Source organism: Hirundo rustica, chromosome 24 (assembly GCF_015227805.2).
Source record: "Hirundo rustica isolate bHirRus1 chromosome 24, bHirRus1.pri.v3, whole genome shotgun sequence".
Classification (NCBI taxonomy): Eukaryota; Metazoa; Chordata; class Aves; order Passeriformes; family Hirundinidae; genus Hirundo; species Hirundo rustica.
In genome coordinates, this window is record NC_053473.1 from 3,812,574 (window position 1) to 3,824,617 (window position 12,044).

Here is a 12,044-nt window from a genome sequence, read left to right on the forward strand (position 1 = left end):
CACAGAGCTCTGAGTGTCACCAGGAGCTGCCCTCCATCCCCACAGAGCTCTGAGTGTCACCTGGGGTGATATTTCCATCCCCACAGAGCTCCGGGTGCCCCTTGGGGTGATCCTTCCATCCCCACAGAGCTCTGGGTGTCACCAGGAGCCGCCCTCACCACCCTGCAGAGGTGGCTGCTGCCATCAGGACAAACCCTCTGCCAAGAAATCCCGCACTGACGCCGCTCTGGGAGTTTAACAACAACCCCAGGGAGCAGCCAGCACGGCCCTGATGGGAGATCCAGCACCTCAATCTCCCTCGGGATCTGAGCACCTCCCTCGCCCCCAGCCAGCGGGGCTGGCACTGGGAGCTGCCCGCCCCGAGCCAGTTCCCGGAGCTGGCGTTCCCACGCTGTCCCTTGGATGGGCTGGGGACTGTCCCCAAGGCCAGGGCTGCCCGCAGGGGATCGGGGAGCTCTGGGGGACATCAGCAGAGAGCCTGAGCTGCTTTGGGCCATGAACACGGCGCTTAAACCCAGGGAAACACAGCAGCGAGGGGCACGAGCTCGGAAAGGCACCCATGGGCACAGCAGGAGAGGCTTCTCCACTCCACACCCGGCTGCTGCTGCCTCAGGAAATCACCTCCGTGGGCTGGGAGATGTTCTCAGCCTGTTTATCACCTCCCTGACCAGGGGCAGGCTGGAGCCCGGCGCCCGCAGAGCTTGGCAGGGTGGCTCCGGCCGCAGGGACACCGGGAGCGGCAGGAAGGAGCGAGGAAACGGCAGAACCTCTTTAAGAGCAGCCCTGACCAAGGTGCAATCAATCAGGCTCAGAAATGAGCCTCTCGTGGGCCAGGACAGCTCGTGGCCAGGACAGCTGTGACGTTCCAAGCCCGGCTAACGGGAGCAGGAGGATGGGGCTCCGTGTGTGCCAGGGCTGGCCACGGCAACGGGCACCTCCAGGGCAGGACACGCTGTCCTGGCACTGCCCAGCCCCCCGTGCCCCAGGCAGAGCCGGGGATGGCGGGGCCGGGGCCGGGCTGGAGGCCCCGATGAGATGATTTAGTGAAATCTCTCCCCGGCTTTGGTTTTATGAATCATCGGCGGGGCCTCGCCAGCTGCCTGAGGCCGTTGTGCAATGTTTGATGTGGGCCCTGGCCAAAGCTCGGGGAAGCCAACGGGAGCCTTTCCCTTCCCCAGCCCTTTGGAGCACAGCCTGGAAGCAGGGCTCCCTCCTGCAGGGGTGTCCTGGGGTGCTGAGGGGTGTCCTGGGGTGTCCTGAAATGCTCAAGAGTGCCCGGGGGTGTCCTGAAATGCTCAAGGGTGTTGTGTCCTGGGGTGATGAAAGGTGTCCTGGGGTGTCCTGGGGTGTCCTGAAATGCTCAAGGGTGTTGTGTCCTGGGGAGATGAAAGGTGTCCTGGGGTGCCCTGCGGTGCCCTGGAATGCTGTAGGGTGTCCTGGGGTGCTGAGGGGTGCCCTGGGGCGCCCCAGGGTGCAGGGCTGTGCTCACAGAGCTCCTCTGCCACAGCACCTCGGCACAAGAAGCATCAGGAGGGTGACACAGCAATGGCTGGGCAAGGGACAAGGGGGAAAACAGCTGGAGATCCCTTCTCACCCCAATCCAGCACCGCCAGAGGTGCGGGTGGCATCGCCCGCCCGGCTCGTGGGCGCTGCCAGCTCCGAGCCCCCGGCTCCTGCTCACCTGGAGCTTCTGCAGCAGCACCACGTCCGCGATCTTGTCCTTGTCCTGCTTGGTCTGCTTGGCCTTCCAGTACTGCTTCTGGGCAGAGTAGCGGTTCATGGGACACACCTTGAAGAGGCAATCTGGGGACAGAGCAGAGCCTGCTGAGGCTGCAGCAGCCACCAGGGCGTCCCCAGCAGTGTCACCGAGGGGCAGGGACGCTCCTGGTCCCCCCGTGCACCGGGGAGACACGGCGGAGGTCACGTCACGGCGCGCTGGCTGCCGCACGGCCCTGAAATCAGGATAAATAATGAGTCCGGGAATTACTGCGCTCCTCGGACTCGCGATCCCAAGCGTTCCCATCGGAAACGGCCGCGCCGCTCGGGAAGGAAAGCTTCAGGGGGGAGAAGGAGCTCTGACGGAGCCCAGCTGCGCCAGAGGAGGAGAGGATCCCTGCAGGAGGGAGCCTGGGACACCGGGAGCCACCTCCGCGTCCCCTGTCACCCACGGGACACCCTGAGCCTGGGAGCGGCTGCGCCATCGGGACCCGCATCACCGGCTCCCGAAATCCCTGTGCCAGCGGCTCTGGTTCAGGATCCTAAAGGATGCACGGGATGCATCCCAGCTCCTCGGAGCTCTCCCCGCGCCGCTCGTTGCCCCCATTCTCCTGCTCCCCCCGGGACGGTGGGCGGGAGGCGCGGACGAGCAGGGCCGGGCTCCGGGAGCTGGGGCAGGGGAGCAGATGTCCTGGAGACAGCCTCCCCACCCCTCCTCCCCGGGCTGGAAGCTGCGCAGGAGGGCAGGAAGGGCTCTGCAGCCTCAATCGGCCTAATTACGCTTGAAATAGCAGCGCAGAAAGTTCAGGCGTTAAAAAAAAAAAAAAAAAAAAAAAAATTTAAAAAAAAATTTAAAAAAAGAAAATAATAAAGTTCCTTCCCTGCCTGGCGGCGGGCCCGAGGCGCTGGCGAGCCCGTGTTTATTTACCTGGGAGTGCCGCCGGGGCAGCGCCGAGCGCGGTTCTCACCGGCCGGGGCCGCTGGGGCAGCGCCAGGTTTCGCGTTTCGTTTTACCTGTTTGCCGATGGCACATCCCGTGCCGGAGCAAACCCGAGCGGCGGAGCGGCCCCGAGCCCCCGCCCCGAGCGGCCGGAGCGAGCTCCATTAAATTGTTAATTAGGGGGGGAGCTGCTGCGAAAGGCGCTGGTGGGAAGGAGAGGCCAGGGGGAGGTAAAGAAAAAAAAATAAACCAAAAAAAACCAACCCAGCAGAGCGACTCTGAAATGGCTGCGAATTCAGGGCCGGGCTCCGAGCCTGCCCTGCCCCTGGGCTCAGCGCTCAGCCCGGTTTTGCAAGGAGGGAAACTGAGGCACGGCAGGGGGTGCGCGCAGAAGATCTCCAGCACGGCTCGGCTGGGAGCCGGAGATTTTGGCACCAAAGCGCCGCCAGATCTCTGAAAGATGCGTTGGGGTGGAGAAGAGGGAAGGTGAAGGAAGCTCCTGCACCAGCGCTGCCAAGAGTGAGCAGCCCGGAGGTGATGTGGGGCTGAGCCAGAGTAGCTCTGGGGGCAAATTTTCCCACCCATTGTGGCTTTGGGGGCAAAACCTCCCATCCAGAGAGGCCTGGGGGGCAAAATCTCCAGGTGACCCCTTGGGGGAAGTAGGGACAGCAGTGGCACAGCTGAGAGTCCTGCTGCCCCCTTGCCTGGGAGGGTGGAAGCTTTTCCCGACGTGCCTGAGCTGGGCTGGGAAGAGCGGGAGGAGAAACCGCAAAAATTTTAAAAAAAGCAAATAACTGAGAGGTGTCAGCGTCTCTGCGAGGAGCCGCGGGCTGGAGCAGCTCCCAGGTGGGTGCTGGCGTTTCCAAAGAGCCGCTCCGGGCTGACCTCGGCAGGAGGGTCCTGTTTTCCCAGCGGGAAGCGCCGGCACGACCCGTGTGCGGCTCAGGATAGGGCAGGGTCCGGCCACAGGATGTGGGGACGGCGACAGCGCATGAAAATCCCCCGCAGGCTCCGGCCGGGGCCGCAGGGAACAGCCCCGGGCCGTTGTTTCCACCTCGCTGCGGGCGATGGCTATCGAGCAGCGAGAGCTCTACCTTTCCGGCCATTAAAACAAACAGCTGGATATCCTGATAGGGAGTGCGGGGCCCGGCCGAAAAACCTGAGCCTGGAAAAGAGATTCAACCCGGGAATGCGGCCGGGGAGGCTGCTGAGCATCCAGCCCCAGGCTGGGAATGGAGCTGGAGGCTGCTGGGCATCCAGCCCCAGGCTGGGAATGGAGCTGGAGGCTGCTGAGCATCCAGCCCCAGGCTGGGAATGGAGCTGGAGGCTGCTGGGCATCCAGGCCCAGGCTGGGAATGGAGCTGGAGGCTGCTGAGCATCCAGCCCCAGGCTGGGAATGGAGCTGGAGGCTGCTGGGCATCCAGCCCCAGGCTGGGAATGGAGCTGGAGGCTGCTGGGCATCCAGCCCCAGGCTGGGAATGGAGCTGGAGGCTGCTGGGCATCCAGCCCCAGGCTGGGAATGGAGCTGGAGGCTGCTGGGCATCCAGCCCCAGGCGGGGAATGGAGCTGGAGGCTGCTGGGCATCCAGCCCCAGGCGGGGAATGGAGCTGGAGGCTGCTGTGCATCCAGCCCCAGGCTGGGAATGGAGCTGGAGGTTGCTGTGCATCCAGCCCCAGGCTGGGAATGGAGCTGGAGGCTGCTGGGCATCCAGCCCCAGGCTGGGAATGGAGCTGGAGGCTGCTGAGCATCCAGCCCCAGGCTGGGAATGGAGCTGGAGGCTGCTGAGCATCCAGCCCCAGGCTGGGAATGGAGCTGGAGGCTGCTGAGCATCCAGCCCCAGGCGGGGAATGGAGCTGGAGGCTGCTGGGCATCCAGCCCCAGGCGGGGAATGGAGCTGGAGGCTGCTGAGCATCCAGCCCCAGGCTGGGAATGGAGCTGGAGGCTGCTGGGCATCCAGCCCCAGGCTGGGAATGGAGCTGGAAGGGGCTGGGGGATGCTGGAGATGCTGGATGGGTCGTTAATTAGACTCCTGAGTAAATTATTGGTGGTGACTCCCATGGAGAGCCAGATTGGTGGGATGGGAGAGAGTGAAGAGTGGGTGTTTTGAGATGTTTTGGGGGTGTGGGGGGAAAGGAGGGTGGCCGGGGGTGTGGGTGCTGTTAAAGCCACCCCGAGAAAAAAGGTGGAGGCACAAGGCAGAGTGGGGAAGCGGTATTTACAAAAATCATATTTAAAAGAAGACGTGAAACGACAGCAGAGGGGAAGAAAGGAGCAGCTGCCCTAAACCAGCCCCAAACCCAACAGCACAGCCACAGATTTGGGGAGGTTTCCCAGCTTTCTGCTCCCTGCTGGTTGTGATCCAGGCACCCAAATCCTACTGGGATAGGGCCCTTCCCTGAGTGTGGAGCATCCCGAGCACCTGGGACACGCCAGCACCTCCCAGGTGGGCGCAGCACAGGGCACAGCTTCGCCCCCCCGTCCCATCCCAGGGACAATTAACAGTTGACAATTAGCTGTGGATGCTCAGGGCCAGGATCGGGGCTGCCCCAGCCTCACCTCGGAACTTCTTGGGGGGGTTGTCCAGGTCCCCAGCCGCCGGCTCCACCACGCACCGATCGTCCACCAGCCTGAGGGGGACAAAAAGCGGCAGCGGGGTCAGGAGCGGCGCGGTGGCAGCGGGGCTGAGCGTGCACCGCCGTTGTGCCACCGTCACCCGGCCCCACGAGACAAACCCAGAGCTGCACCTCCTGTTTCCCGCCTGTTTCCCGCCCGTAAATGTTTTTCAGGAGCTGAACGCCCCTTCCCTGGCTTCCCACTGCTTCCCTGGGTGTTTTCCATGCTGCCCACGGGGCTGGTACGGCACTGAGGGACCAGGGAAGGTTGGTGGCAGCCACTGCGGGCCCTTTGCTCGGTGACCCGCGTGCCCTGCCCGGCACACAGAGCTGTTATTGCACCCTCCATCCAGCAAAACCGGGATTCCGTTCACCGGTTCTCTTTCCCTGCCTGGGAACTCTTCCCACTGGGACATGGAGGGTGCGGGCCCCCCCCCAAACCCAGTTATTAATTATTATCTGATCGCAGCTGCAGCCTCTGCCCATCAGATCAAGGCTCTGTGTCTCCTCCCTGCCCACCTCTGTTTTCCCAGCGTTGAGCAAAATCCCACGGCCTTGGCCTTGGCTGCCGGGGGCTGTTTTGGGGATGGACGGGACGTCGCTTTTCAGAGTCACCGGGAACAGGAGGATCTGCCCAGAGCACAGAGGGGCGAGCACCGCCCGAGGGGCTCCCAGTGCGTGCGAGGCTCCCGCGGGAACTGGGCGCTCCAGCAGGACTGGCTGCACCCGCTCGCCCGCTTTCCCCAGCCTCGGGAAGCCGGAGCAGCGGGAGAAGCGCCGCTCCTGCCCCGGGGAGCCAGGGGAAGCGCGTCCCCACCTGCGGAGCGTGCGGGAGGATGCGGGAGTGTTCCTGCAGCGCTCTCCCGGAGGGACAACCCGTGCCGGGACAGCTCTGTCGTGGGATAGCAGGGCAGGCACAGCCTGGAGCAGCGAGGCAAAGCGGAGCCTGCGCTGTCCCCGCCACCCCGCCTCGGGGGACCCTCGGTGTCCCCAACGATCCAAACGATCCGAAAATGGCTGGAGATGGCCGCGCTGCTCCACAAAGGGTGAAAACCTGGGCAGATCCGGCCTCCTCCCCTCAGCCCAGCCGCTCTCTGGACGAGGGGAGGATTCCTTTCGCTCGGCAGAGAGGAATTTGGCCTCGGCGCTGATGGATGGGGACCCCGGGGACCCCGGTGCTGCCGTGTCCTTGGTGAGGAGGCGTGGGCTGGCACCGGGCTCTGACACCCCCGTGCTCCCCGGGGAGAGCAGCCTCAGATTTCACAGAAAGAGACAAGAGCAATCTGCCTGGTGGCAGCAGACGCTTCAAAACGATTAGCGAAGACCTGGAAGGGGTTGGAAAAACCCCAGACCTGCTACGAGCCGCGGCCAGACAGGGCTGCCCTGGCTCTGCAAACACCCGTGGGCAGCAGCACGGGGGGGTTGGGGCTGTCCAAAAACCTTTTCCACGGGTGGTGACAGCGGTGAAGCAGCCAGGGACATTCCCGGATCCCTGCAGGGCACAGAGCTTTGGGAGGGCAGGGAAAGAGGGAAAGGGGGAAACCAGGGGGATGTGCGAAGCCCCAGCCCAGCGCCGGTGTCACTCGGGGGCAGTTTTGGTTTCTGTTCTGTTATTCTGGTGGGGGACAGGGCAGAACAAACCCTCGGGATGGGCCTGGGAGCAAAACCCACCCGGGGCTGAGGACACGGTGGGGGGCTCAGGGAGTGAAGCCCAGACCCTCGGCACATCCCCAGCCCCTCAGTGCCCGTGGAGGCAGAAAGGTTCGATCCATCTGGGCACTTTAAACCCCCAAATCCTCCACTCTCATCGCTGGAGGGCTCTGAGGATGTGCCCGACCTGCCGGGTTTATTTTCAGCACCGAAGAAAAGAGCCTGGGAGCCTCTCCCTCCGCTCGGCCCTGCTGCAGCGCTGCCCCGTGCCCGGCACCCAAGGGACGGGATTAGAGACAGTGACCTGCCAGCCTGGAAGTCTTAATTAGTTAACGATCTCTGGGCACTTTCAGCACCTTTAATCCCAGGATTACGCTCTCGGCAGGAACGCGAAGTGTTCTTTTTTATTAAACCGATGCTCTGGGCGAACATTCCTCGGTTAAAATATTGCTGAAAATTTAAAAAAAAAAAAAAGGGGGGATTCTGCCAGAGTGGACATGAGCCACCTGGGAGGCTGCTGGGGCTGCTCATAACCGGCATTCCCGCGGTGGGATGGGCCGGGGAAGCTCCCTGGAGAGCAGCGGGGATGTGCGAGGGCACCTTTCCATGGGAGAGCGGTGTCCAAGCAGCGGGAGGAGGATCCTGAGCGAGGCAGGAGGCGAGATGCACCCAGGGAATGTCATTTTGCCGTTCCAAATCCCCCCCCGGGAGTGGGAGGGGCGGGATCCAGCAGCCATGAGCTGCTCAAGGCGCGGGCGAGCATCTTGGCTGGCTCCTAGCCCCGGAGTCCTCTCGGTGCTCCCGTCGGGGCTTCCTGGTGCTTCCAAACCCCGAGCACAAAGTGATTCCCTGGCCGGGGCCGGCGCGCTTGGCCTCGTGCGAGGCAGAGCCTTCCCCGAGGTCGGGGAGAAGGAGCTCGAGCAGCGCTGCGAAACCCACGGCGGTCAGATCCTCCCGACCCCTCCCCGGGCATGGCCCGAGCTGGAGCCCCCTGGGCCGGGCTGAAACCTTCCCCAGAAGTGGCATGGACCATGCCAAGGGGAGCTCGGGCACACCGGGGTCCAGGGGAGAAGGGAAATCCCAACAGAGCCAAGAGAACCCCAATGCAAAGCCCAGCAGTCCCCGAGGTGAGGAAGAGGAGGGTGAGGAGAGCTCGTTGCTGGCCGTGGAGCCAGGTCAGCCCCTCTGGCACCCGCAGGGTGGGCGCTGCCTCAGGGAGGAGGGGGTAAAGTGAGCGGGGCGGCCACAAAAATGCAGATTTTGGTGCTGTCCTGGTGCCAGGAGGGCTCGGACTCCTCCTCCTCCTCCCCCCGGCCGGGACGGGTTCATCCTGACCCGGCGGAGCTGGAGTTACGCTTTAACCAACTGCATCTCCCCGAGCTGCTCCACCCCAAAATCCACCTGCAAGCGCAGGTACAGGTGTTATTTCACCTGCAACAGCCGCCGGGCACCCGGCCGGGTTTGTCACCGACCATTCCCCTCTGCCGGTGCCCGTTCTGAGCCGCTGAAGGGCTCTGGGAGCCCGGCAGGGATGGGGCAGCACAAAATCCTCCTGGGCAACCTCCCGTGTCCCCAAAACCACTGGTGGCCACTCCAATCTGCCCATCCCGTGGCCCAGAGCGCCAAGGGTCACTCCCGGGCCCTGAGCGCAGTTCTCCCTTCCCAGGGCACTGGCTGGAACATTCCGGCTGCTTTGGGTGTCTTGGCTCTCCGTTCCCACCCAGCCCAGCCCGGGATGTTTTTCCTGCTCACGAGCAAACGCCCGCTGCAGAGAGGGGCTGAAAGAGAGGGCTCGTGCCCAGGGGTCGCGACAGAGATTCGGGGAGCAGAGGAGCCTCAGGTGGGGCTGCAGGGCTCCCCACACCCCGGAGACCCCCGGGGCTGCCCCACAGGGATGTCACAGCAGCCACCCTTAACGTGACACTGCTGATCGCTGGGGACGCTCCGTGTCACCCCACAAAGAGAGGTGACCCCACCGCAGAGGCCAGGCGATCCCAGAGCCAGCTCCTGCACAAGGAAGGATGTCAGGAACGCTTCCGCAGGGCGCCCGCGTGGGCTGGCAGAGCTGTTTGCCTTGCAAATGAGCTGTGTGAGGTCCCCGCGGCAGGAGGAGCACTCTCGGTGAGTCACCTGGTCCCTTATCGCAGGAGTGATTTAAGGTGTGGTTGGGTCTCCCAGGTCTCAGGGCACCAGGGAAAACAATTTTAGGAGGGAGGAGGGAAAGAACCTGCAGGAAGGAGAAGCCTGGGAAAGCGGCGCTGCCCACGGAGGATGTGCTGGGGTCGGGGAGAAGAGGGTCCCTAAGCAATCCCTGCTCTTCAGGTGCTTCTGAGGAAGTCTGGAGAAACACCTGGCACAAAGGGGGATGTGAGGGCCGGGGCTGCAAAGGGATCAGAGCTCTGAAAAATCTACACGTTCCTAACTGAGCCGCTGGGACGTGTTCTGGGGACAGCAGCCAGTTCTGGGACCCTGCAGAGCCCATTTCCGAGAGGCTGGAGGAGTGCTCCGCATCCCCTGCCTGGGGCCAGCTCCGAGGAGACCTCTCCAAAACCGCCCGTGGGGATGCAGGAGGGGCTGGCACGGGCGGGCTGCACCCGCAGGACCTGCTGCACACACGGGCACCCTGGGCGCTTCTGCACCCCGGTGCCCCCCGATTTTTGGGCAGCAGCCCAGAGGCCGCGCGTGGCCGGCGGTGGGCGAGGGAAGGCGTGTGGGCGCAGCTCCGCTCCGGCACAGGCGTGTGGCAGCAAGCGCATTCAGCGCAGATTACAGAGCCGGGCAGCTCCTGCCCCAGGAATCCCATCCAAGTCAGCATTCCTGCCTGAGCTCAGCCTCTCCTACACGCAGCAGCGCGGGGCAGGAGCGCTGGCACGGCCCCACATCTCCCCCGCTCCCTCTTACCTTTTCAGGGTAAGGAAAACCCCACCCGTGCCCCGGCGCGGCCCTGTCGGAGCTTTCCCTGTCCCCCACCCTGTCCCGGTGCCACCGGGAAAACATTCCCGGTGGGAGCAGGCGGGTGTCCGCACAGGGGCATCGCCGGCCTGGCAGTGCCCGGGGGCCGCTGCAGCCGCACGGACACGGGGGTGACACGGGACGGGTCCCCACGGTCTCCACTCCTGTCCCCAGGTGGGGCAGAGATCCCCTGGCCTGTCCTGCCACCGCCAGGGAGCCGCCTCAGCGCGGGGCTGGCACTGCCCCGTCCCCCCCAGCCCTTGGTAGCCCTCGGTAGCCCTCGGTAGCCACGGGCAGCCCGGCTCGGTGACCCTGCAGCGATCCCCGCTGACCAGCGTGGGACACTGAGGGGGACACTGGGAGCCGCCGCTGCCCGTCCCCCTGGCAGCCTCCAGCCACGCTGGACGCGGCGGGGAGCGCAGAATGCCCCCGTGCCCAGGAGGGGCCCCGCCTGCCCGAGCTGTCACCCTCACATGTCCCCGTCCTCACCCCACCGACCCCTCCCGCTGCTCAAACCCATTTCATCCCCACAGCCCCTGAGCGGGGGGAAGCAGCTTCTGGCCGGGGGAAGGGGGGCCGAGGGTCCCTCCAGGGTCACATCCCACCCCTGACAGCGGCTGGAGCCGGGGACCAGCCCGGGGACGAGCCCGGGGTCACCCTGTCCCCGTGCCCGGCGCTGCCCCCCGGCCCCGCCGCAGCTCCCGGAGTTTCCCCGCTCCCTTTTCCCACCGCGCTCCGGCTCAGCAGCCCCGTCCCATCCCGGAATCGCCGTCGGGCGGCCCCGGGAGCCCCTGGCTCACCCCAAGGTGCTGATGAAGCCATTGACGGAGCCCTCGGCGTACAGGGAGACGATGTCCCCGATGTGCAGGAAACTCGACATCTCATTCATGGTTACTCTGACCCGGCGCGGCGCCGCTTCCTCCCGCAGTCACCTTCCCGGGCCGAAATCCAGCATGGGCGAGCGGAGCCGGGGGCTCCCTGCTCCGGGGGGGGTGCGGAGGGGTCTCTGCTCCGCCGGGGGACGATCCCAGCCCGGCTCCTGCCGCCAGCAGCACCGGGAGCGGGACGGGAGCGGAGCCCCACGCACAAGTTTTACATGTGCCGGGCAGGAAGGGAGCCGGGCAGGGAGGGAGGAGGAAGACGAGGAGGAGGAGGAGAAGGAGGAGGAGGAGGGGGCGGGGGATGAAGCTCAGCTAAAGGTCCGCATGGGCTCCGTCCGTCTGTCCGTGCCCCGTCCCGCACAGCTGCGCTACCTGCGGCCAATGCAGCGGGATCAGGAAGTCCCGCCGGCAGCAGCGTGCGGGGAGGGGACCCGGGGCCGCCCGGGACGGGGGGGGCGACGAGAGGCCCCACCCCCGGCACCCGCCTCCCGTCGGGGGGGGCCGGGGGTGCGGGAGCTGCGAGCCCCGGGGCAGCCCCGGCTCCGAGACCCCCGGCACGAACCCCCCCAGCCGCCCCTCGGGCCGCCCGGCCGCTGCAGCCCGGCACGGAGCGCTCATCCCGGGGGTCCTGCCCGCGGCTCCCCCGCTCGGAGCGCTCGGGGGGTCGCGGGGAGCCCCCCCACTCACCCACCGCCCGCAGCCATCGGGGAAAGAGAGCGGTCACTGCCGCAGCTCCTTCCCTGTCCCTCCTTGGCTGCTGCCCCCTCCTCAGGTGACACCGCGGGAGCCGCAGGTCCGCTGTCGCTGTCCCCATCCCTGTCCCCGTCCCTGTCCCCATCCCCGTTCCTGTCCCCGTCCCTGTCCCGCGGCCGGAGCATTCCCGGGTCCCGCACCGCCCGCAGCACGGGGAGCCCCCGGTGAGGCCGAGGCGGCTCTCGGTGGGTTTTTCTGCCCCGGGCGAGCACTTGCGGCTTCCCGAAGCCCGGGCGGCTCCTGCCAGGCTCGCTCCCAGCAGGGCCAGCTCGCACCTGCTTCGCCTCTCACCGGCGCCGTCCCCTCGTGTCCCCGCAGCGCTGCCAAACCCTGCCCGGCCCCTGCATGGGTGGCACAGGGCTCACCCGGCAGCCAAAATTCCGCATCCCACCCCTCCATGGCCGCCAGGAGCCGCGGGCAGGATGGAGAGACCCCCCCTGCATCCCCTCCTCCAGAGCCCAGCCTGTCCCCGCACTCCTTCCCGACACCTCCAGGCTGGGCCAGCTGCTCCGGGCTCCCAAATTAACACCGGTGGGAAAG

General features: G+C 65.6%; 1 protein-coding gene across 2 annotated transcripts in view; it reads right to left on the reverse strand.

The window, feature by feature from the left end:
- The window catches only part of ITPR3 (inositol 1,4,5-trisphosphate receptor type 3), a 37,932-nt gene extending 26,833 nt beyond the window's left edge, over positions 1-11,099 (reverse strand). For both annotated transcript variants that reach the window (XM_040085450.2, XM_040085449.2), the window contains exons 1-3: positions 10,671-11,099; positions 5,213-5,283; positions 1,682-1,803 (exon numbers count right to left, since the gene is read on the reverse strand). In XM_040085450.2, coding sequence (XP_039941384.1) covers positions 1,682-1,803; positions 5,213-5,283; positions 10,671-10,759 — 282 coding nt within the window. In that variant the 5' untranslated portion in view covers positions 10,760-11,099. The remainder of the gene's footprint in view (positions 1-1,681; positions 1,804-5,212; positions 5,284-10,670) is intronic.
- Between the last annotated feature and the right edge of the window lie 945 nt (positions 11,100-12,044).